Source organism: Pseudochaenichthys georgianus, chromosome 24, assembly GCF_902827115.2.
Source record: "Pseudochaenichthys georgianus chromosome 24, fPseGeo1.2, whole genome shotgun sequence".
NCBI lineage: Eukaryota > Metazoa > Chordata > Actinopteri > Perciformes > Channichthyidae > Pseudochaenichthys > Pseudochaenichthys georgianus.
In genome coordinates, this window is record NC_047526.1 from 17586534 (window position 1) to 17612070 (window position 25537).

The 25537-nt window shown below is 40.5% G+C and overlaps 2 protein-coding genes across 2 annotated transcripts; one reads left to right on the plus strand and one right to left on the minus strand.

The window, feature by feature from the left end:
• Positions 1–351: 351 nt before the first annotated feature.
• On the plus strand, positions 352–9991 carry zfyve1 (zinc finger, FYVE domain containing 1). Its single transcript, XM_034075328.1, has 12 exons — positions 352–1571; positions 1657–1900; positions 2512–2772; positions 2890–3104; positions 3223–3329; positions 3981–4089; positions 4177–4274; positions 4878–4995; positions 5200–5370; positions 5939–6119; positions 7312–7425; positions 8090–9991. Exons 1-12 carry the CDS (start codon positions 1083–1085, stop codon positions 8320–8322), a joined length of 2340 nt encoding a protein of 779 aa, XP_033931219.1. The 5' UTR covers positions 352–1082; the 3' UTR covers positions 8323–9991.
• Positions 9545–25119, minus strand: wdr21 (WD repeat domain 21). The gene is made up of 13 exons (XM_034075330.2): positions 24642–25119; positions 24396–24535; positions 23785–23942; positions 23558–23640; positions 22683–22785; positions 14291–14434; positions 13801–13850; positions 13608–13687; positions 13384–13476; positions 12966–13063; positions 12022–12198; positions 11602–11716; positions 9545–10249 (listed from the first exon to the last, which is right to left on the minus strand). The coding sequence occupies exons 1-13, from the start codon at positions 24752–24754 to the stop codon at positions 10014–10016; spliced, it is 1590 nt and encodes a 529-aa protein (XP_033931221.1). The 5' UTR covers positions 24755–25119; the 3' UTR covers positions 9545–10013.
• Positions 25120–25537: the final 418 nt, after the last annotated feature.

Here is a 25537-nt window from a genome sequence, read left to right on the forward strand (position 1 = left end):
TAACATGATGCCTGTCGTTATCAGTTACTGTAGTAATCTATCTGTTTCTGAGTAAACTCCGGTGTACGCTGGTTACTAATAAAAGCGAACACTACATCAGCTGGAAGGTGCAAAGCATTATGGGCAACGGTTTATATATCGTCCAATAAATCCACATTATCTTTTTTAAGTAGAAAGGTAGTTGATGTCAAACTTCCCTAATATAATATACTATGAGTATAATTGACTGTATGTACTATTACATCGTTTATAAACCGAGTAAAGTATTAATTGTCCGATGTTTTTCTCTGCAACTCCCAAATCCTTCATATCCCAAAATGCATCATGTTTCGTGACTTCTGAACTCTGGATAAAAACAAGCCGATCAGCTGATGTAAAAGCAACAACATCTACAGTGGTCTGACACAGAAGAGCCCTGCAAGCTAACTTTCTTCACAACATTAGCTGTATGTGGCAGTCAGCTGTGTGCGTTAGACAGGATACGTGTCCGGTTTTAGACTGTGTGGAGGCAGCCTTTTAGTTAGCCGTCGTCCGTTGGACTACTAGTAACCACTGCTAGGTCAGTCGACTGAAACGAAGGTTGTTTGTTTCTTCAGAAAGTGTCTTTCTTTGTGTCGGCTAGTGACCAACTAAAAATATGTATTACTGATTTTCAAAACGTGTTTTTTAAGACATTATGGCTCACATTGACAGGGCTACTTTAAAATAGCAACTTGTCATAAACAAGTTAGCTGCAGCATTACCAAAACAAGACAGGGGATGCAGGGCAGCTAATGTTAGCTAGCAAACTGTTGTGCCAAAACAAAGTAATTCACTTGTCCGAACAAGGGCGTTTAAATGCATAACTCTTCCCGTTAACTACTGACTGAATATCCTTATTGGTAAGCAGTAATAAGCTTAACATTTCACTACTTTTTGACAGTATGGTACTTGTACTAGTACTAGTTTTTGTTTAAATGGCTCTTTACAGAGTTTAAACAAAGATTGCATCACTTCAGCTCCTCAACTGAACCGACACGTTGCGTTTATTCCGCTTGCTTTTAGTAACCGAGGGGTACCACTGACCTGTCATTTCTTTTGACATGAGTGGTCAAGGTCCAGCTGTAGATAAAGGGATGACCACATTGCTAGGCTGTCAGGAGAGCTACGCCTGCGGGGGTTCAGAAGAGGCTGCGTTTGAGTGCGATGAATGCGGCAGCCTGCAGTGTGCCCGCTGCGAGCTGGAGCTCCATCGCCAGGAGAGGATGAGGAACCACGACCGGGTACGGATCGCACCCGGCCACGTCCCGTTCTGTGACTCCTGCAAGGGGGACAGCAGCTGCCCCGTGAACGGTGGACGGCTCAGGGCGGGGGTGCGTTGCCAGGGCTGCAAGACCAACCTGTGTTTGGACTGCCAGAAACGCACCCACAGTGGGGTCAACAAGAGGAAGCACCCTCTGACTCCCTACCCTCCTGCAACAGCTCCCCAGGACAACTGCCTGGCTGCAGGGGAGTCACACATGGAGATACTGAAGGCCGAGCTGGAAAAGGTGTCCAGCTTCATCTTGGTGGACGAGAGGGAGGAGATGCAGGTAAATACTTGTAAGCAAATAGTTTGACATCTCCAGATTATTATTATTTTTTTGAGAATGAGGCTGATCTTTTGTGGATTCTCAGGTGAAGGATGTGGAAGACTTTGTGAGCAGACTGCGTTGCAAGTCAGACGAGCTCTTGAAGGTGGTCTCCATCTTCGGAAACACTGGGGAGGGCAAGTCCCACACCCTGAACCATACTTTCTTCCTTGGACGAGAAGTCTTCAAGACCTCTCCCACCCAGGAGTCCTGCACCGTGGGGGTGTGGGCCGCTATGGACCCTGTGCACCGGGTGGTAGTCATCGACACAGAGGGACTGCTTGGAGCTGGTATGGGACCAACAATGGGAGAGCTTAAAGGGACAGTTCACCCAGCATATTTTCTCTCCTACCTATAATGCTATTTATCATTCTAGATTGTTTTGGTGTGAGGTACACATTTTTTGAGAGAGGCCTGCCAATGGATCTAGATGACACTTGGCTTTTCGTGTTCAAAGCACCCAAAGAAATTCAATTGTAATTAATAAAACCTCAACAGCAATATCTCATTACAAAAATCATGAACTGGTTACTCAAGCTGATCTAAGGACTTTGTTTTTGGGCAGTTAATGTAGGAACTTCTTTCTTTTTACCAAACTAAACAATTATACGTTTGCAAGGCGGTTCAGCACTAACATTTGTAAAACCTTTAGTGAACTGAAGAAAGGCTATCCCCATTCACTTTAATTAGCGCAGGTTTCTAGCAAGAACTAATCTCCAACACTCAGCAACGCACACCAAAACAATCTAGGTTGATACAAATAGTATAAGAAAAAAGTGTTTTTAATTTGGGTTGAACTGTCCCTTTAATACCATATAATAAACATCAGTACTGGGAGGCATGTTTTTCCTCAATTGACACACATTAAAACTACCACATTATTATATTTTGTTCTCATCAGGAGCAAATCAGGGTCAGCGAACGCGCCTGCTCCTTAAAGTCCTGGCCATCTGTGATGTGGTCATCTACCGAACCCATGCAGACCGTCTCCATGACGATCTCTTCAAGTTCCTCGGCGATGCATCAGATGCTTACCTGAAACACTTCACCAAAGAGCTGAAAGCGACCACCACCCGCTGTGGTCTAGACGTCCCCTTGTCCACTCTGGGCCCTGCTGTGATCATCTTTCATGAGACTGTCCACACCAAGCTACTCGGATCAGGTACATGTCACCCTCTTAATTCTCTAAACTTAACTTAAATGTACTGAAATGAAAAAGATTGTCAAAAGAATCATATGTTCTCTCACCTTCACTTTCTGTTTTGCTCTTCATCTCCAGACAAACCCTCAGAATCGGTGGAGCGTCTTCTCCAGGAGCGTTTCAGGAAGCTGGGTCTGTTTCCAGAAGCGTTCAGCTCCATCCATTACCGTGGGACTCGCACCTACAACCCTCCCACAGACTTTAGCGGTTTGCTTCTTAGCCTTGAGCAGCAGCTGGACAACAACACCACCCGCTCACCACGCTCTGCCAGCGTCATCTACAAGGCCCTGCAGGTAAAGACCCTTGATTGTACTCAGAAACTACTAGTGTTATGTATTTACACATTTTTAAATGTCAATATTGACAGCCAGCTTTATTGACTCTTTCTGTCTCTTTATTTCCTTCTTTCAGGCCCTGAGCGAGCGCTTTAGTGGGGAGATAGCCGATGAACACATGGCCAGTAACTCGTTCTTCCCGGATGAGTACTTCACCTGCTCCAGCCTCTGCCTCAGCTGTTGGTACGTGTCTCTCTAAATGCTGCCACCTTTGCACTTCATTAACGTTTTTAGACCTTTTCATTTCGCCCTGGTTCTCATACAAACCTCCATAGTTTCATTCAATGAGTCTTGAAAATTAAGCTTTGATTGAAGGACAAAAAGTTAAAGTCGGCCAAATCTATTTGTTGTGACAATTTAAAACACTTTATTAGCATTTAATTTTCCTCTGGTGCATCTATAAATAACAACAGTGTAAATCATTTAAGTATTTTTTAGGTTTTTATGAATAATGTTTTTTAAAAGACACCGTCAAAGAATCAACATCAAAGGGGAACACCGCCGTTTCCAGTACATTCCGATATGCCATTTGAATGGCCTAGGAAAGCTGTATTTTTTATTTTGTAACCAACATTTTTTTGAATGACACATTCCCCTGAGTGCTCTCATAGTCATCTATGACACATTTCCCAAATCATTGTGTATGGAGCAGTTCCAGACTTAAACTTGGTGACATCACTGCACTCTGGTTTTTGGATTTGGAAGAGTAATTCTTGTTTATATTTGTTGCCTGTCGAGGACGATAAATGAATTTAGGAAATGGTTGTCAAAATATCCCCTTATCCCCTTATTAATATCCCCCTACAATGTGGCCTTTTGTCCCTTAACTCTCAGTTCAGGCTGTAAGAGAAGCATGAATCACCTCAAGGAAGGACTTGACCACGAAGCCAAACAACGCTGCCGCTACTCTGCACAGTATGACAACCGCATCTACACCTGCAAGGCGAGTTCAAGCCCCAATGCCACGCCTGTACATGTTGAAGTTTACCTGCGTGGTTAGATTCTCAATGTCTCTTCTAAAACTTCTCAGGCCTGCTATGAAGGAGGGAAGGAGGTCATAGTGGTTCCCAAAACGACAGCCTCGTCTGACTCACCGTGGTTTGGCTTGGCCATCTACGCCTGGTCTGGGTGAGTCCGGCTTCCACAGAACCATGAGGAAGACGGTCGGAAATGTCTGCCTGGCACTGTGATCAACCCACTTGAACTATAGAAGAGGGAACAATCCAGAACAAAAGGCTTTACTTTATGAGCTTCTCCTACCCAAACAGCGCACAACTATGCTTTTTAATTAGCTTATGTCTAGTTTTTTTTAAATGGATGGTTGTATAAATGTTTATGGTAAAATTAGGCTTTGGTTGATGTCTGAATCCTCCCTTAAACTGAATCCAAAACAAACAAAATCCATGCCTTTATCCATCTTGGTAATGTATGCTTAAACACACAGATATAATAGGCAAAAGTGGAATAGATCCAAAATGTATGTATATTTATTTATTTCATTATTAAAGTAAGGAGACCAATCACCAACTAATATAATTTATATGCACTAAAGGCTGTTATATTATCATAAAGGTAGTTTATTTTACTTATGACTTCAGCCTAACAGATCACTAATGCAGGAAAGCTGACACCCACAATGGGACCCTATGGTACTTATTCTGCCATAAAACCAAAAACAATAGGCAACACAATCTGTCCCCTATAAACTGAAATATTTTTGTCTTGTACCAGGTATGTCATCGAGTGCCCCAACTGTGCAGTGATCTACAGAAGCAGGCAGTACTGGTACGGGAACCAGGACCCAGTGGAAACAGTGGTCAGGACAGAGATCCAGCACATCTGGCCCGGGGTAAGGCTACAGTGGGCTATATGTTGATGCCTAGGAAACTATTACCCAATGTGGTTTATGAACTTTTTTATATTTAACTGACGATGTACACAACAAATGTCAAATTAAGATTCTCCAACAATATTTTGAAAGTATGATCTATAGGAGCTAGTGTATTCCTTTGTATCTCACTCAACCTTTTTTTCTCCTCTTGCCTTTTCTCAGTCTGACGGTTTTCTGAAAGACAACAACAACGCTGCCCAGAGGTTGCTGGATGGAGTCAAATACATTTCTCAGTCAGTGTCGGAACTCAGCGTGAAGCCGGCCAAAGCCGTCACCTCCTGGCTCACCGACCAGATCGCTCCCACCTACTGGACTCCAAACTCCCTCATCACGGTGCGCAACTTAATCTCTCAATTTACAATTAATTGCGGCTGTTAAAACTGCACATAGTTTTCCTATAGAGACAGACATCATCTTATCCTCTATGGCAGGGGTGTCCAAACTACGGCCCCATATGGAATATGGCCCACAAATTAAACTTGTGCTTGTCTTATATTGTACCTCTTAAATATGAATGTAAACATATATTACACAGTAGTATGCATGCAAGACCACTTTTCAAATAAATTCAGTCAAATAAAGTTGGAAACATTTTCTAACATATCTTATACAAAAAAAAAAGCCCAATGACTTATTAACATAACAAGCTTGAAATACACCCTTTCCTATTTCTCCTTATTATAATCAATCTGAGGCTTCTGTTTTAAGGGATGAGCTGCCAACACTCACAAGCATCATTGACCTACATCTGATTGATTTTGCTAACTTAAAACTTAACTTATGAGGCAATATACCTCTAGGGAGTGGCCCAGCCCTTCGTATATTTTTCTGTATGTGGCCTTATCTGCAGTATAACTGCTGGCTGTATACACATATGTTATCTTCGCTGTTTGTGTTGCAGAAATGCACTAAATGTGGGGAAGAGTTCCAGGCCAACGACACAAAGCACCACTGTCGTGCCTGTGGAGAGGGCTTCTGTGACTCCTGCTCCTCAAAAACCCGCCCGGTCCCAGAGAGAGGCTGGGGGCTCGCGCCTGTCCGAGTCTGTGACGCGTGTTTCCACAACAGAGAAATCTCCACTGGTAAATCCCTCTTAACATAGGACTTAATGTCTACGCACCATTTAACAAATCATATGTTATTACTATTCTGTTTTAGCTGGTTTGTGTATTTATTCTTCTGACTTTTGAATCGCTTTTATGATTTTGAAAGTTACACTATGTTTAAGGGCCCAATATTATGGCCATTTCTACTGATCATTATTGTTGAGGTATACTAGAATAGATTTACATTGTGCAATGTTCCAAACTCACATTGGTTTCTCAGACAGCATCTCTGTATAGTATGTGTATTCACTCTCTGTCCTAAACGGCTTGTTGGAGCTCCTGCCCCCCCCTGTGAGCCCACTGTGCTCTGATTGGTCAGCTCGCCCACTCTGTTCTGATGAGTCTACCACTATGGTCTATCACCGTTACAGTGGGACATCAGTGATTATGTGTTACAATGGCGTTGGCAACCAGAAAATGACACCAGTAAGGACAAACAGATGAGAATGCTGCGTGGGGTCTGGGTGCCGTGTTGGCGGGACGTTGCGGGGCTCGCTGCGAGGAGCGGACAGTGTGAGCTGGGTTCATTTCCTGCGTGGGGTCTGCGAGACAGCGAAACATCGCGAATGGACACGGGAAGGGGGGATGCTGGGGGGGGGTGTGTGTGTGTGTGTGTGTGTGTGTGTGTGTGTGTGTGTGTGTGTGTGTGTGTGTGTGTGTGTGTGTGTGTGTGTGTGTGTGTGTGTGTGTGTGTGTGTGTGTGTGTGGAAAAAGAGAAATCTCCAACGAGGCGATCTGGGGCAGCACAGACAGGTCTTTTCTGAGTTTTACTCGCTAGAGGGAGTACTTTGAGGGTTTGTCACTTTGCAGACCGTTTACATGCAGAAAAAGCTTCATAACACACAAGGGGATGCTTGTAATATTTTCGGTTTAAAGCACGTTGAAATGACTGAATGATTGAAATGTGCTATATAATTAAAATGGTCTTGCCTTGCTTTTGGTCTGAGACAGTCCAAAGCTCTTAGCTACAAAGACAACTTTCCCTATTCCAAAAAATGTAGTCCTTAAAATCAAGATTGAGAAAGCAGCCCATATTTCCAAATATTGGTATTGAATTGTCTAGGTCACGGAAATAATAGTGTGTTACCTTAATTATAATTAAGTTATGTTGCTCTTTAAAACATTATGTGAGTGCCTGAATTTCTGTGCACATCTTTGCTTGTTGCAGAGTTACTGGACGCTGCCCTGGAGGAGGAGGGAGGCACCCTGATAGCGAGGAAGGTGGGGGAGGCGGTGCAGAACACTTTAGGAGCTGTAGTGGGGGCCATCGACATCCCTCTGGGTGAGCATTATATCGGTCGATTATCAAAAACAATCTGTGGTGGGAGGGGAATCGACCCACTATAGGTAGAAATACTTTTGTCTTAAAATACCTATATTAGAACAAAAATACTTAAGTAGAAGTGCAGAAGTATTTTGAGCTAAATGTACTTAAACTATCAGAAGTACTGATGCACAATTGCTCTTTCCAAAGTATTTTAACTTATTATACTACAGTTGTTATGGCTTACAAATACATCTAAGAGCACTTTAATGGTATAGTTTGTCAATGTTGAGCCAATGTATTTATTTTATTTGTAATAAATCAAGTAAAATATAATGCAGTAAAAAGCACACTATTTCTCTCAAAATTGCAATGGAGAAGAATCATAAAATAGCATTAAATAGAAATATTCAGGTAAAGTATAAGTATGACAAAACACTTGAAAAATACAGTGGTTGATTAAATGCACTTAGTTATTTTCCACCACTTTACAATATGCGCATTATTTTCTTTACAATGTACACGTTTTAAATGTAACGTCTCTGTGTTGATGCTAATATTTTCTCAAATGGAACAACTGTTGGAAGATCCAATTTCCTCTAGCGATAGAGTATTCTTACAGCTTTAACTGAAGCACCCGGCTGTTGTTAGAATAACCCCACCCCCTCTCCTGTGCGTCCAGGCCTGGTGAAGGACGCCGCCCGCCCGGCCTACTGGGTCCCAGATCAGGACATCCACTCCTGCAGCGAGTGCCAGAAGGAGTTCTCCCCGCGCCTCTCCATCCACCACTGCCGCTCCTGTGGACAGGGCGTGTGCGGCGACTGCTCTCAGGAGCGCCGCCCCGTGCCCTCCCGCGGCTGGGACCACCCGGTGAGGGTCTGCACCGGCTGCAACCAAAAACCAGGGGAGCTCTAGCAGGACGCAGAGGAGGAGGCTGTTTGAGGACGCCTGTCAGAAAACTGGAAATTGGCTAAAAGGCTTCAGTTCCTCTTTTAGAGGCATTTCTTGGCTGCCAATAGACTGTCTGTGGCAGGTTTTCAAAACTATTCGTCAGTCCCTTAATGTTCCTTCACTTAAATATGCCTATATTTTACACTGTGAAGAATGTCAGACAGAGTAAGACTTGAATATCAAGAAGGAAGGAGAGATAAAACTGCTTGCTAGCGTTTTATGAAAGTGAGTTTTAAGTGTTAATGCTTACAATTGAGTGCGGTAAATATCCATGTACCCCTAATCCTTTTAAAATGTGTACTGATGTACAGTACAACCCCTATGACAATCCCTCCCAGTGTGACCCACTAGTACTATTATAATTAGTCTGGGGCTACATGTGTGAACTGTTAGATAATAGATGCGTCTTAAACTGATCCCGGGTAAGCACTTTTATCCTGAGAATGTTTCCGCTGGAGCCCCTGGTTATAGCACTTCAGAGAAACCCTGAAAGAATGATCCACCAAAATGAATTATGGTCCTTTTTTAAATGGAGTTACAGCAGTTTCCCTCCTCTTCTTCAAGAGGATTAGAACAATCAGAAGCCAATAATGTACTGTAACATCGAGATGCATTCCTACTTATAGAATTACTTAACTTCTTATATAATAAGATTTGAATGGGCAGATCAGAACAGCCTTAATAACGCTGTCCACATTGTTTAAATTTAACATAGAATATACATATAAGGGGAAAAAGTTTCCTAATAGGGATATTTTTTTGGAAAAGCGTGTGTTGTTTTTATGTTAAAGTACTATTTGCTTACAATAGACATCTGATGATCTGCAACAGGAACTGATTGTATAGAGTGGCTGGCTCACAGTAGCAATATGGAACATGAAAAAAAATAACTTGAAAACCTCTTTGAGGCTGGCCCCTCAAAACAAGGAAAATATTTAGAGTGTTTACTCTGTCTACTCAGGCTGTGTAGCTAGGAGCAACGTTTGAGACTGTACTGTACAATCATCTGACAAATACGACAATGAACGACAATTGCGACTGAACACTAGGGCGTTGTGAGGACTGGATTTGATTTTTTAAGTGACTGTTTGGGAGAGTTGGCAACCAATTCCACAAATAAGCTGAATTAATAGGAATCGTATTACTGTCCCTGTCTCAGAGAAAGATGTTCAATGAATACAAAATATCAAAAGGAACAAATCAATACCTTTATGCACATGTACGCTCATACAGTATGTAATAAACTCAGTCTCTCTGTCATTTAGGAGCAAATACAAAGCATTAGATATCAATAATTTCTTTAGAATAAGACATGGTGTTGATTTACATTATGAGCGCAGCACCATCCTTTTCAAATCAGATCAAAGAAATCCTAAATAACATATTAAAAAAATCATCCAATTCTTAAGTAAGGGCACTTTTTCTTGTAAATGTTACAGATTTCTTAAGTTCGGTAATTGCCATGTATGCCACACGTCTATTACAATAACATAATAAAAACCACCCATCGAGACTTGATTGTAACCCCCTATATGGAAGCAAACCTGTGTACATGAACTGCATACTAGCCAAACCTTTTCTTTATAAAATACCTAAAGATTTTGTATATGAATAAAACTCCTTGTTTTGAGAAGATTCGTCAGTTTTCAGTCTTTTCATACGGAGCTGGCTGGCTGCTCTTCTCCTTCCTGGTAGTCGGTGTTGTACGGGAAGTAGTAAAGGTCGTGTTTGACGGCCATGAGCAGGCCGGGGAGCCCCCTGCAGCCGCCCAGCTTGGAGGAGAAGACCACGCTGGGGATCATGTCGTTTGCGGCCGGGTGGGGCGATGGAATAGTCCTCAATAGGTGGCCATCTTTGAGGCTCCATAACCTGGTGTAGCAATCCTGACCGACTGGGGAAGGAACAGAGGAGGAAAATCATAATTCGTTTTTTCTCTTTCCAATCTGGTCGGAAAGCAACATTAATCATTAACTGGCTCAAGAGCATGTTGACTTGCACTAAGTACAGTATGTCAGCGCGGGCTGTGCAATTACGGCAAAAATCATAATCACGATTATTTCTGGTCAATATTGATATCACGATTATTAATTGACTTTGAAAACATCAATTTATTGAACTTTAAAACAAATAAAAATAATAATTTGAACAGTATGTTTTTAACAGTTGATTTCCCTGAACTTTAAGTATAATTCAACTGAAAAACCAATAATAAATAAATTATACATTTATATCTACATTTAAATAAATAATATCGAAATAATATATACCAACAAAGAAGATAAACAAATATTTTGGAGCGCACTTCCACAACCTACTAAACATCATGAGGTGCCGGCGGATCACCCTGGATGGTGTTAGGTCCACTCCCCACTTATAAAAATAGCACTTTACCACTGCACCGGATGTAAACTCCTTCCGATTCCTTCGTCAAAAACCAATGCAATTTCTCCATAGGATTTTGGAAAATAGCTCGAAATAAGGTCTGTGGTTGACACACATTTAAGAGAGGGAACATGTTTTGTTCAGCCGGATAATATCCACGTGTCTATCCTACTTTTATAATTTTCGAAGCATAAATCTAGTCGCAAGAAGCAAAATGCTAACGTTATGCTATAAAGGAACTACAGCAGGGTCGCTGCTCCAACGTCACGCCAACTTAAGATCCATATTCAAACATACAGATTCTAAATGGTACAAGTTGAAGCGCTTGTTTGAACAGTTTGCAGGAGGCAGGTACTTGCTTTCAAGCAGAACAGGGCAAACAGACTTAGCGGGAGTCTTTTATGTGTTCGGTGTAATGACGTAAAACGGCCTGGACAACTTCTGTAGTCCTATTCAGCCACTCGGTAACAACCATCGTTTTTCAGACACGTAAACTCTTCAAAAATCACCAGCGGGGTCACTGCTGATGTATTTAATGTCGTAGAACAAAACGTGATCTGTTTCTTCAATTTGTGTCAAACACAGACTTTATTTCCAGCTATTTTCCAAAATCCTATGGAGAAAATGCATTGCTTTTTATCGAAGGAACCGGACGTGGTAAAAATGCTAACTTACTTCCGGGTTTTAGGACGCGTCACTGCGGTTCTGGAATGCAGCAAAAATAATCGCTGCAAGCCAAAATCGTAATCCAGATTAAAATACGATTAATTGCACAGCCCTAGCGCATAGTGGTGTAACCTGGTAGGCAAGCATTTTCAAAGCCACAGTGTGTTGATGTGAGCATGTTGTGTTGTCTCCTACCTGCCAATAAGAGTCCCTCTGGCTCGTTGACATGAATGGGAAGGTAGGCGTGCTCATTGTAGTGCCCTTTGTACTCCTGCACAGGCTTTGTCGCACGCACATCCCAAAGCTTAATCTGCACAGAATTCAAGAAAAACACAATGTTAGCAATATTAGCATTCATGTGGGTTGACATTTTTTTAAGAAGGGATGCATAATGGATTTTTTTTTTGTCACCAACTAAATACACACTTTTCATAAAGGATATGGTATGGTAACCATTATTTTCAATATTTATTTTATTTTCGTTATCTTCTTTTTCCACTTGTGTCATTAGCCTCATCTCAGGACCTAAACATCATCAACATACTAGCCGTTTACAACTTAATGTCGTACCAACGATCAGAACCCAAAATCTAATCGTAAAGCCAATAGCCTGACCTGGCCCAGCATGTCAGCAGCGAGCAGGTAGTTCTCATCCTGCAGGACGCGCACAGAGGTGATGGCTGACTCCTGATGGAAGCGGCTTGCCTTCCAGCTCTGATCCCTGCGGCCGCGCTGCCGCAGGTCGATGCTGAAGATCTCTCCTGACCGGCAACCGTTAAACAGCACTGGGTCCTGGGAAAAAAAAGGAGGTGTTTCACATTAGGCGCTTTCACATCGGAGCACTTTTCCCCGTACTTTTCCAGTTTAGTTCCGATAGTTCCTGGGATTTTGCGTTCACACCAAAAAGAGAACTTAGTTCATGAGAACTTTTACCCCCTTTTTAGTGCCTGCTAGAGAGGTGCTACTTTCATGGGAAGAAAAAAGTTTCAATTTCTGATTGGCTGGGCGAATTTTAAACTACGCCCCGTAAAACTCTGAAAGGTTTTGTGAAGCCGCCATTATATTTGCTGGCATTAGCATTATTAGCCCCGCGCATCAATGGAGAGAGAATAACTTATGGCAACACAAAAAAAAACATGGGAGCGGTAGAGTGATGAGGAGGCGTAGGCGTTCTGGCGATTTACTCGGAAGGCTTCAGTAGAAGCTGCTGGGAGTCCCAGTAGCTTCTACTGAAGCCAGTCCCCAACTCCGGGGACTTCCGGCCGGGGACTTCGGGTGGCAGTATACGCTGTGAATTTGTTTGCGGCCTGCCAGTAAACCCAAAGCAGAAGAAGAAGAAGTGACGTCAGCGGCTTCCCTCAGGGAACTTATTCCGGTGTGAACGCGATCTGCTCTTAGTTCCATGGGGGTACTAAGTGCTGGGAACTAAGTACGGCAAAGTACTTGGTGTGAAAGCGGCTAAGGGTCCATTCTTTTCTCTCTTACAGTGTCCTTTGTCACAAGCCAAACTATAGCATGTTACCAGTCATTTCATCACTTGAATGTATCAGATGACTCACCCTAAGGGCAAACTGCTGAGCCAGCACATCGCTACCGGTGCTGTACGTCTGCGTTCGTCCCGTCTCGGCATCTTTCACAATCACCCTTCGAGACAGGCCTGCCATCACATGCAAGAACACATCATTTTCTTTTATTAATACGATTGTGAAAAGGAAAAGTATGCCTGATCAGATAACACAACATTTTCTGGGAACATATGCTCTCTCACATAGGCAACAATCTCTCCCGATGACTGTAATCCAAAGCAATCATGTGTTGCTGTACATTTATTCCATCCAAACATATAGAGCATTATTTAATAGATTGTTTAACACTCCAAAGCTATATACAAGCCAACAAATGTACGCCTCTACAGAAGCAGGATATAATAATGATCTGCTTATAATTATCATGAGTTGAAAGAGGATGAATACAGACCAGTGCTAAAGGTCTTGTCAAACTGAGGGTTGAGGCACCAAGCACAAGACCAGGCGGAGGATATCTTGAAGCTACACAGCATCCCGGGCTGGTCTGAGGAGAGAGGAGAAATGTTAAAATGTGGATGCAAACAAACAACATGAAATGTGTTTTTAAAACAAAGTAGGCTAATATGAGTGTCCTAAATAGCGTGAGAAACCTGATAGGATTCTACTCAGTACAACCTGGGTTGGAGTTGCTGAAGAGGGAAGCAGGAAGTAAACTGACGCAGCCGGGGGTGTCCGCCGCTCCGACCAGACACAGCCTGACGGTCAGATAGGTCAAGGGAAATATACTTGTGTTGTCTAAAGCTGCACATGTGTTTTAAGGCATGTTAAATTATAAAAAAATAAAACTACAGTAGCTGAAAAAGGATACAAAACGTGGGAGTCCGGGTAGTTGACCGAGGCCCAGCAGATGGAATTCACCTGAAACAGCCAAATGTTAAGCTTATTGGATTTATCTTAGTATAATACAGAGGGATTTCTTGAAATGTTAGGTGGAACATTGGTCTGCAGACAGTGTAAGCCAGTGTTTCTCAAACTTTTTCATACCAAGGACCACTTAACCAATAAAAAAACACTCGCGGACCACCTAACTCCACAAATATCCAAAAACACATCGTTTTTCTAGAACAGATTACAAATCGCCTGAAACTGGTGCCAACATGTGTGATGAAGGTGTTGCGCTGGGCTATATGATGCAATTGATAGTTAAACTTAAGCTCGCTCCATTGCGGAAATATTCGCGCGAGAGTGTGGAAAACTTTAATTAATTAATTAATTAATTTCAAATGTGAAATTGTACCAATATACTCACGGACCACTAGGGGGCCACACTTTGAGAAGCACTGGTGTAAAGCTCCCACCTTGCGGTTTGTGAAGTAGAGGTTGTCGCACATTTCCACAGACAGGGACCCCCGGCTGCTGCTGCTGAAGTTCATGATGCCGTACTTGCAGCCGCCGTGTGACACATCGTTCACCGTGAACACCCGCTCACATGCTGAGTCCCCCTGAGGAAGAAGAAGAAGAAAAGGTTTGACTTCCAAAAGATGTCCAGACAAAACCTTTTTTTTTTTTGTAATATATTTTGTATTGACATTTGGCAGCAAACAATTACAGTGTTTTTTCAAGATATAGTAATTGTACATCTTAACTTTGTCTGTCCGAAATGCCTTTTTCTTTTTTTACACAAAGATAAAATAAAAACAGTAAAAAGTTTCTCCATTGTGACACAAAAAGTTCCAGTTTTTGATTGACTGATGATGCTATCCTCTCCATATCCATCCATGCGTTTAAAGTTGGGGATATAGTATCTGGTGATAACCACTTCCTTCAAAGAGCTTTTTTACTCACCACCAGCAACAGATTTAATAAATATTTGTCGTTTTTAGTCTATTCTTGAGGTATTAGTCCATATAAAACATATTCTAAGGATTTACTCCTCTAAATTAACTAGAAAACATTTATTATGGCTAAAATATATAGTATGAGTATGGTGTTTAGTGTGTGTGTGTTTGGTGTGTGGTGTGTCAACCCAGTCTCACGGCATTTCGTGTTATAGTCACGACATTTAATCTATTGATTCGTGTTCACCAACACGATTTTCTCCTTCTTTTCGTGTCACACAGAACGATTTTAAAAGCAATGTATTTCTATTGGTAGTGTGTTTCGTGCCTGCAACACATATTTTTGTCCGGTCAGGTCTTGGAAGACCGGAAGCTGTAGGGTTCATAAAAACATGTTCTTACTCAATATCAAGCCACGATTATTGTTTTATTTTTCAATCGTATGTCGGACTTTTTTTGCCGTCTGCGAGGAAAAGAAATGGGGCTTAGAGCCTCAGAATACTGAAATCTGTATTTTTTAAATCTTGTTTTTCCTTCTAATTTGTTATTATTTTCTAAATAACACACTGTTATTTACTAAAAAATAACACACAATTATCCTTGTTTTTATTTCTTTGTTTAATTCTATAATCTCTGGCTTTTTTGGCGTCCGTCAGGAACTGAATTTCAAAATAAAATAACAATAGCTTGCTTTTCTCTTTGGAAGTCATCACATAACGGCATTGTAATACATGGTTCGGCTGCATTACATATTACAGATCTGCCGTAGTTCTTCATTTATAAAGCCCTGATGAGAAGACCTTTGGACAAACTGAAAGAAATGCCACCGAAACTGAATACGTGACGTGGATCATAAATATATCAGCAATTAAAAAACATCTTCAATTTCTCTTCACACAATACGTCTCCTTGCAGTATCAACACTAATTCGGCTGACTTTTATATTTGATCCAATTGGTAGATAGTCTGTATTTACACCATAACGGTGCACAGCTGATAGAAAAGGACTTGTAGTTTTTAAAAGATATTACTGATTTTCTTTGAATATCAGAATGTAAATACTGAGTTGAGAGAATAGTCAGGGGATTTGGGTGATGGGAGACACATCTATGGAATCACAATTTCAATAGCTTACCATTAAATGACGGATATACCTTAGTTTCTGTCTTTGATGTTTTACAAATCAGATATTAATGTGTAGAAGTAAAACATGTGAAATAATATCGCAATATCCTGTAAAATTATGTGAAAACATGAATAAAACTACACATCTTCAGATGTTATACATACATAAGTGTCCTACACTAATAATACAAAGTTATTATGGCATTGTATGCTGTGTGTACCTTGTGTGCACCGCCTAGTGGTTAAAGCACGCTATTATTTTTTTAATAAGTTATATTTGATGAAGAAAATATTAAGAGTACATATAAAATAGGGGGAATGTAGAAGGTCAATTATAGAAATATAGAATATAAAAAATCAAGAAGATACTGTAAGTGATCTCTACAATAAAAGAGTTTAGTGCTGGATGTACAAAGATATTAATAGGAGGATGTGCAAAACAGAAAAACAAATTAACCTTTATTTAAACATTAAAGAATACTTTAGGTTAAGGTCTTCTTTTAAATAAGAAAACGGGGCTGGTCCCGTTCGGTTTTGTTCCATTTCAAAGTGCTATTTGACGCTCGGCGTAACCTTGGCGCACTGCCACTCTAACATCCAATCCCAGAGCTTGAAGATTAATCACGGGGTTTGTCGAGCAAAGGAACTGTAGCCCGAAACGATAGCTGAGGATTATGGCTAGTGTAGTGTCTTCGGTAGGGGTGTAACGGTATCCGTATTCGTCCCGTACCGTCACGGTTCGGGCGTCACGGTTCGGGCGTCACGGTTCGAATACGCGTTTTTTTGGGAGTGGGAAAAAGGTCTGTCATTCAGGGCAGTATCCATTACACTATTTATAATCCAGGGGGCGGTATTGCGCCTAAAAGCTGTTTGCCAGCCGCCCTTAAACAGCAAATGAAGAACAAGAAGAAAACACAACAAAACGAACAAAACACAAGAAGAAGAAAAGTTAGTATGGCGATTTCAGATAACACACAGGAGCTAAAACCCACCTGCTTCTTTTAAATCAGCTGTGTGGGAACATTTCGGGTTCCCTGTGGACTACAATAACGATGGAGTGCGAGTGGTGGATCGGACGAGGACGGTGTATCGGCATTGTTAGACAGCGGTGGGGTATGCTAATGGTAACACACGCCAAACATGCTAAATCATATCAGAAGGCATCACCCAGATTTGCCAATCACCAGAGCCCGGCAAAAGACAACAGCAGTTCAACAGTTTATCCCCGCTGTTTTTAAGAAGCCAATAGACATGAAAGCCGAGAGACCAAAAGAAATAACGGAAGCTATTGGCATATATATTTCAACGGCTATTCGCTCTTGAAACACTTTCTTATTATTCATGATGTAACATTTCAAGACATTCTTTTTAGTTTTACAGTTTATTGAACCTTTTTGTTTGACATCAGCCATATAGATAATCTGGGCATCTGAGTGTGTGTGTTACTGTTTGTGGTTTGTTTTTAACAGTGTAATACAGTTAATTATTCAAAATGTTAGAGTTCCTTATTTTTAAACTGAAACTTGCACTACTGTTCAAAAATAAATAACAACAAACCTGGATTTATGCATTTGGGACTTTTTTTTTTAACTTTTTCTTGTTGTACCGAACCCGTACCGAACCGTGACCCCCAAACCGAGGTATGTACCGAACCGTGAATTCTGTGAACCGTTACACCCCTAGTCTTCGGCAATCCTAAACTCCGAAATGTTTTTCACATTTTATATCGCATTAAAACCATATCCCAATGTGCATTGCGGCTAAAACATCCAATCACCGAACTTTAACCACAGCTGAGGATCTTGGGTAATCAGTTCAGTGGGTGTGTATCGCAATGATGCTCGAAATGTCCCATATAGGCCTACGTCTGTGTCCTGTTACTTTATTTTGAAATTCACTTCCTGAAGGACGCCAAAAAAAGCCAGAGATTATAGAATTAAACAAATAAATAAAAACAAGGATAATTGTGTGTTATGGTTGAGTAAATATTTTGAAAAGAATAACAAATTAGAAGGAAAAAAATATTTTAAAAATACAGATTTCAAAGCGTTCGACAGGGTGGAGTGGGGCTTTCTATTTAAGGCCCTTAAGAGGTTCAGCCTCGGATCCAAATTTGTGTCGTGGATAGCATTGTTATACCCAAGGCTTCAGTGAGTACTAACGGGATGAATTCTCAATATTTTACACTAGGTAGAGGTACTCGCCAGGGTTGCCCTCTAAGCCCGTTACTATTCGCTATGGCAATCAATTGCGCTTAAATCTGCCAGCTTTACACAAGGAATGACCAGATATGGTTCAGAACACATACTCTTGTTATACGCTGACGATTTACTATTGTTCATTTCTAACCCTATATCTACCATTCCTCAGATAATAGATCTGCTAACTCGATTCGGAACCATCTCAAGGTTCAAGGTTCTTTATTGTCAAAATAACATAGCTACAGAGTAATTATGTAGTTGAAAATCTTAGGTCACAGGCTTCTCCAACAATGCAACAGACTGTCGTGCCCACTCCTTCGGTTGGCTTCACTTAGGTTAAATTACTCTCAGGGTACAAGCTAAACTTTTCCAAGAGTGAGTGCTTCCCTGTAAATGACCTGGCCCTTCAGATCCCCGATAGACTCATCACCTTCAAGATGTCTAGGAGTAATTTTAAATACTTACTGTAGGTGTGAATATAAGTGGAAAACTCTCAGACCTTTACAAAAACAACGTCCCACCACTAATTGACAAGCTCAAATTTGATTTGGAAAGGTGGAATAATTTACATATAACTATTGCTGGGAGGGTAAACTGTATCAAAATGAACGTTCTCCCTCACTTCCTGTACCTCTTTCAATGTCTGCCAGTCTTCCTACCCAAATCACTTTTTCGTAAAATAGACACACTAATCTCCTCTTTTTATGGCAAGGGAAGACTCCTAGAATTAGGAAAGAGCTTTTACAAAGGCACAGATCTACAGGAGGATTGGCGCTTCCAAACATAAGACACCACTATTGGGCAGCCAATATCCACAAAATAATGTTATGGACTAAGGAGCCAACATTGAGTTGGTGTGAGCTTGAAGCAAAATCCTGTCCTAATACCTCACTTTTGGCTTTGCTTACATCTTCATTACCCAGCCAGCCAACTCAATATTCGAATAACCCGATTGTTGTTTCCACCCTAAGAATATGGTCCCAATTTAGAAAGGCTCATGGACTTTATGGATCCTCTATTCATAGTCCCATTCGCAACAACCATCTTTTTCTCCCCCCTTACACTGATGGGGCCTTCATGTGGCAGAGATTAGGTCTTATCAGAGTAAGGGACCGTTACATCATTTATATATCCTTTATTTAACCAGGTAAAAGACTCATTGAGATTAAAATCTCTTTTCCAAGAGTGACCTGGCCAAGAAGGGCAGCATGTAAGAAGTTACAACAGATAAAACACAGACATGACAGGCAGACAAATACAGCAGTAAAACACAAATAAAATGGCACATTAGCCAGTCAATATGCGAAGTAAAACAAACCATTAAAAATCATTCAAAACTGGCAAAATTTAAAACGATTTTAGGATATACGAGCACTCACATCTACCAATGGTGTCGTGTTCTCTGTCCTTTAAGATGGACCTGAATTCCCCCATAGTGATTAAATTAAATTAAAGTAGTGACCCTCTCAATGTCAGTCCCTTGTGCAGTACAAATCTTGGGTAGAATAGATGGTAACTTTTTGCCATTTGAAAATATCATCACTTTGGATTTTTCAGCATTTAATACCAACTTTAGTTGATATAAATGGGTTTGCATGACATCAAAGGCAGACTGGAGGAAATCTAGACTTTGCTCTATAGAAGCGGAGGAACAATAAATAACAGTATCATCTGCATAAAAATGGTAAGAAGCATTTGCTAAATTATTACATAGATTATTTACATATATGGTAAAAAGAATCGGTCCTAATAAGGAACCTTGTGGCACACCCTTTGCTATCGGGGGGAAGGAAGAAGAGGACCCAGAAAATTGGACGCAATGGGCTCTCGCTGATAAATAATTTAAAAACCAACCAACAGTATGCCTAGATAAGCCGATACTGTGAAGTCTTTCCGCCAGGATGATATGATCAACTGTGTCAAATGCCTTTGACAAATCAATAAATAGAGCTGCACAATACTTTTTACAGTCCAATGCCTCAATTATGTTGTTCACCACTTTAATAGCAGCAGCACAGTTGTGCTGTGTTGTTTTCTAAAACCGGATTGGTGCTCTGACAAAATATCATTTGTGTCCAAGAATAATTTAAGTTGTTCACTGAGAAGCTTTTCAAGGACCTTCGCTACAACACATAATTTTGAAATTGGCCTATAATTATTAACAGATGAGGGATCCCCTCCTTTCAGTAAAGGAAGAACATATGCAGATTTTTCATATGTTAGGAATCTCATTGTTGGAAAGAGTTAAATTAAAAAGATAAGTAAGCGGCTCAGCTATAAAGTCTGCTGCTAATTTAAGAAAATGAGGAGGAAGTTTGTCCGGTGTGCCGATGTGTGTGGATCCAGATTCTGCAATGCTTTGTGGACCTCTATCACCTCGATAAAAGTGAAATTGAATGGCTGAGCCACGGGATGGGATGGAGGTGGTGAGGAATCAACGTTCTGTCCAGGGTCCGAATGTAAGGACTCAAACAAAGAACCAGATGAAATAAAATGTTCATTAAAGCAGTTGAGAATGGCCGATTTGTCAGTGAGAGTTTGCGAGTCTGTAATAATGCAGGCTGGTAATTCATTTTTAGTTTCTGTTCCAAACGAGTTTTTTATTACCTTGTTTTCGGTAGCTTTAGCCAACTATGACACATTTTGCCTCCCAGGCACTCATCTATTTTTCTATTTCCAGGTCTGTAACTGGGTTAAACTAAATAACCCTTCCTTCCCCAATATCCCTCCGGATTCAATAATTGACCCAATTCTGGACACTAACAACCGAAAAAGGTTTGATTTCAAGAATTTACAATTCCGTCTCCCAGAAACATCTCTTGGTAAAATCAAACAAGATTGGGAAGAGGAACTAGTCCAAGCAATAGATGATGATGTCTGGGATGGCGCATTAGCGAGAGTGAACAATACGTCCTGTGCCAGGCTCAATCTTATACAACTAAAAGTTGTCCACCGTATCTATTACACCAACTCTAAACTCTCCAAAATATACCCAAATGTCACGGATACCTGTAAAAGATGTCACACTTCACCAGCAAACATGACTCATATGTTTTGGTCTTGTCCTCGCCTACAAGGATACTGGACAAGCATTTTCAAACACCTTGTTGAGGCCTTGGACGTGGTATTGACACCATGTGCAGAAACTGCCATTTTTGGAGTACTACCTGGCCAGCGAATGATGAGGAGGAAAACTAAAGACAGTATAGCCTTTGCATCTTTATTTCCTTATCTATTAATTTTCTTTTAATATTATCTTTTACATTACTTTATTTGTACCTATATATGTATCTATTTATTTATTTACTTTACTAGCTAGGACCGGGAGGGGAGGGGGGGAAAGGGAAAGGGAAAAATATTGACTGTATAAATGTAAAGTCATTGTGCCCGACTCAATAAAAAAATATATATATACAGATTTCAGTATTCTGAGCCCCATTTATTTGCCTCACGGACGGCAAAAAAAGTCCGACATTATACGATTTAAATTAAAACAATAATCGTGGCTTGATAAACAAAGACAAAACTGAGGTAATGGTCTTTGGAGCCAAGGCAGAACATATAAAAGTTAGCGCTGAGCTTCAGTCTGCAATGTTCAAAACAACAGATAAAGCCAGAAATCTAGGTGTAGTCATGGACTCTGACCTGAGTTCCAACAGTCACATTAAAACAGTTACTAAATCAGCCTACTATCACCTAAAGAACATATCTAGGATTAAAAGACTAATGTCACAGCAGGATTTGGAAAAACTTGTCCATGCTTTTATCTTCAGTAGACTGGACTACTGTAATGGTGTCTTCACAGGTCTCACTAAAAAATCTATTAGGAAGCTGCAGCTGATTCAGAACGCCGCTGCTCGAGTCCTCACTAACACTAAGAAAGTGGATCACATCACTCCTGTTCTGAAGTCTTTACACTGGCTTCCTGTGTGTCAAAGAATAGATTTCAAAATACTGCTGCTGGTTTATAAAGCACTGAATGGTTTAGGCCCAAAATGCATTTCTGATCTTCTGCTAAATTATGAACCATCCAGATCTCTCAGGTCTACAGGGACTGGTCAGCTTTCTGTCCCCAGAGTCAGAACTAAACATGGAGAAGCAGCGTTCAGTTATTATGCTCCAAATATCTGGAACAAACTCCCAGAAACCTGCAGGTCCGCTGCAATTCTGACTACTTTTAAATCCAGGCTGAAGACTTTTCTTTTTGTCGCTGCTTTTAATTGAAACTGAGCTGTTGTGTTCATCAGTAAAGTGGAACTTCTGTGTGAACTATTCATATCTTAAACTGCACTGTAACTTTTTATTCATGTACTTTTTATTCATGTATTTTTTCTTTTAATGTTTCTTTTATTACTTTTACTGTTTTTAAATGCCTTTGTCTGAATGTCTTTCATTTTTGTAAAGCACCTTGAATTGCCTTGTGTTGAAAGGTGCTATATAAAATAAACTTGCCTTGCCTTGCCTTGATATTGAGTAAGAACATGTTTTTATGAACCCTACAGCTTCCGGTCTTCCAAGACCCGACCGGACAAAAAGACGTGGTGGAGACTGGTTTGGGTGTGTAGTGTGCGTGTGTGTGTTCTCACCACTATGAGTCTGAAGTTGTCTGTGTTGGGGTTGCTGTTGTCCGTGCTCTGGATCTCTAGTTGGTGGCGTCTCATTCCACTGACCTTCACTTCATGCACCAGCCTGGAGACACACAGTAACCACGGTAACATGAAAGGACAATCATCTCAACTAAATCAATAACTCTTCTCCTCGCCACAATGCCTGTGTTAGAACTGACTATAAATTGTCTCATTGATAAATCGATTAAGAGAAAAATCATCGCAAACTACTTTGATAATCGACTATGGTTTAAGTACATTTTTCATGCAAAACTGGCCTAAAATTACAATTTCAGTCCCTCAAATATCATTACCTGATTATTTATGCTTTGTATAATGTTTAAGAAGGATATCTTTGAGTTTTGGACACTTAGACCTTGAGAAACTAGGATGGATGTTTTTCACAATTTCTGACATTTTGTAGATCAAATAAGTAATTGATCAATCTTGAAAATACATGGGAGATTAATCGATGAGGAAAATAACCTTTAGTTGCAAATCCTTATTCATGTTTTTATGTATTTATGGAAATGTTAAGAAAAAACCGTATCTAATTGCATTTGTATCAGTTTAATTCTTACAATTAGAACTGACACAATATTGGCACAATATCCTAAATAAGTTATAGCATGTTCCTCTATGACTGTTTTCCAACTCGTCAAAAACTATTTGCATCATGATTAGCGGCTCGGCAATGCCGCAAAGAAAACTCCCTCAGCACATACAGAACTGATTATCATTAAAGTTTGACTGTGTTTGGTTGGTTTCTTTCTCTCTAATGTATTACAGCTGTGGATAGGATACAAGAAACAGCTCGATGTTCAACATTGATTGAGAACAGTGCGATGCGATACCTGCAATACGAGTTCTCAGGTAACATGCCAAGGTGTCTTTTCTGCAGCAGAAGTGAAGTGTTCAGTCCTTTTCTTGGTGCTTTCTATAAAGAAGATAATACATGATCAATAATCAAACCCACGCATTAAGGGAAACAATTGTAACTGAAGCTTCAAGCACACGAAACAACCTCATAAACGCTAAAAGCTTCAGAAGAATTGCCTTAATTTCCTCTCCGCGGACTTACTTTCCTGGGCTTTTCATCCTCCGCCAGCATCTTGTTTCTCTCTTTCTCTCTTTCTTTTTCCTTCAGCTGCTCTCTGGTCAGCGGGTTACAGTTGTTGTGTCCGGGCAACAGGCGGAAGTAGCGATTTTTCTCCAAGTCAAAGTAGAACCCAGGAAGCTCTGGAAAAAGAACCGGGTGATGAAATTAGGCATGGATACCTTTTGTTCTTGTAATTCAAGTTACAGCCATCCATGATTATGTTGTTAACAGAATAATTATCTTTTCTTAAGATAAGAGACAGACCTTTTTATCATCTATATTTTAACAGTGCAGCACAGTACATAGAACAGAAGTTGCAAAAAACAAAATACAAGACAATTGCATACAAATACTGAAATACTTAAAATACATGTATTATAGATTAAAATACAGATAGTTTAGGTTAGGTGTCATGTTTGTATCCCTGGGATATTTCTGTAGTAAGGTGCAAGTAGTCCAAATAAAGGGTAGCCTATAAAGGATTGTGTGTTTTCTGATCAAGTCTTTATAAAATGACAGCTTACTGCCAATAACAAATACAATGATGTGCTATTGTTTTTCAATTTTGGAAGATGTTGGTCAGTTGTTCTCACCTGGTGCAGCACTGCTGGTCTTAGAGGAGGAAGAAGAAGATGGGGAGGAAGAAGAGGAAGACGAGGAAGAGGCGGACTGGTGGTTTTCATTTCTCCTCTGAGGTGGTCTAATTGACGGCCCTTCCTCATTATATCCAGACCTGTGAACGCAACACACCTTGTCTCTTACTGACGTCACAACCCCTGTCCTATTGAACACATATCACATTCTTTAACAGAACTAAGCTTCAATATACTATCACTTACGACTGTTCGTCCTGTGTTAATCTTTGCCGGTTTCCCCTGTACCATCCATGGCGTTGTCCACCACCTCGTCGCTTGTACGGTCGCTGTCCTTCTTTCCAGTTCCACTTCTTCATTCCTGCCGTTTAGGTCTAACAGTAAGGCTCCTCGCCACACGCTGTCTTTCAATAACTTCAGTGTGTACGAGTGTGTAAGGCTAGTTGATGTAGCATGTTTACTTGTTAGCCAAGTTAGCAAGTGGCAATCTTTAGCATTTTAAGGTAACATCAACTACACATCTTTTGTGACACTTTTAAAGCAATGCTGTACAGTAAACGTAAAGACGGGTTTAATATGTAATTGAAGACACTTTCCTTTGAGTGTAAACAGTCTTTATTTTCTTAATAAACGGAGTTTAGGTTACAGTTTTAAGACCACATGAGCTAACAGGCTAATTGCTGTATATTTAGTTCCGGCCATGTTGTCCCGCCTCTAAATGCCATTCATTGGCTGATTGCTAACAAAAGCGCCTGACGTTGCAGGCACACATTGGTTGTTTTCTTTGTAAACGTTTCAGCCACGCATCAGAATAATAATGTAAAGGGATTTGTCTTATTTCATGCCGTCATTTGATTGATGGCAGTCAACATATTTTAAAATACTAAGGCAATGTATGTAGTCACCAGACTAGGTGCATTTCCTTTTATCCTCAGACATTTTGAATGAATTAAAAATAGATTACTGGTGGATTACTTTTCACACAGCTATCAAAACCCCTAACTCACAACCAAAGAGGAGATCATGACATAGCTCAATAATGTTTGATCCTTATTTCCAATTGTGATATGTTCACTAAAAATAAACACAAATGCCTTTATTTTCATGATATGATAACTACTCTAAAGACTGGAACATGGATG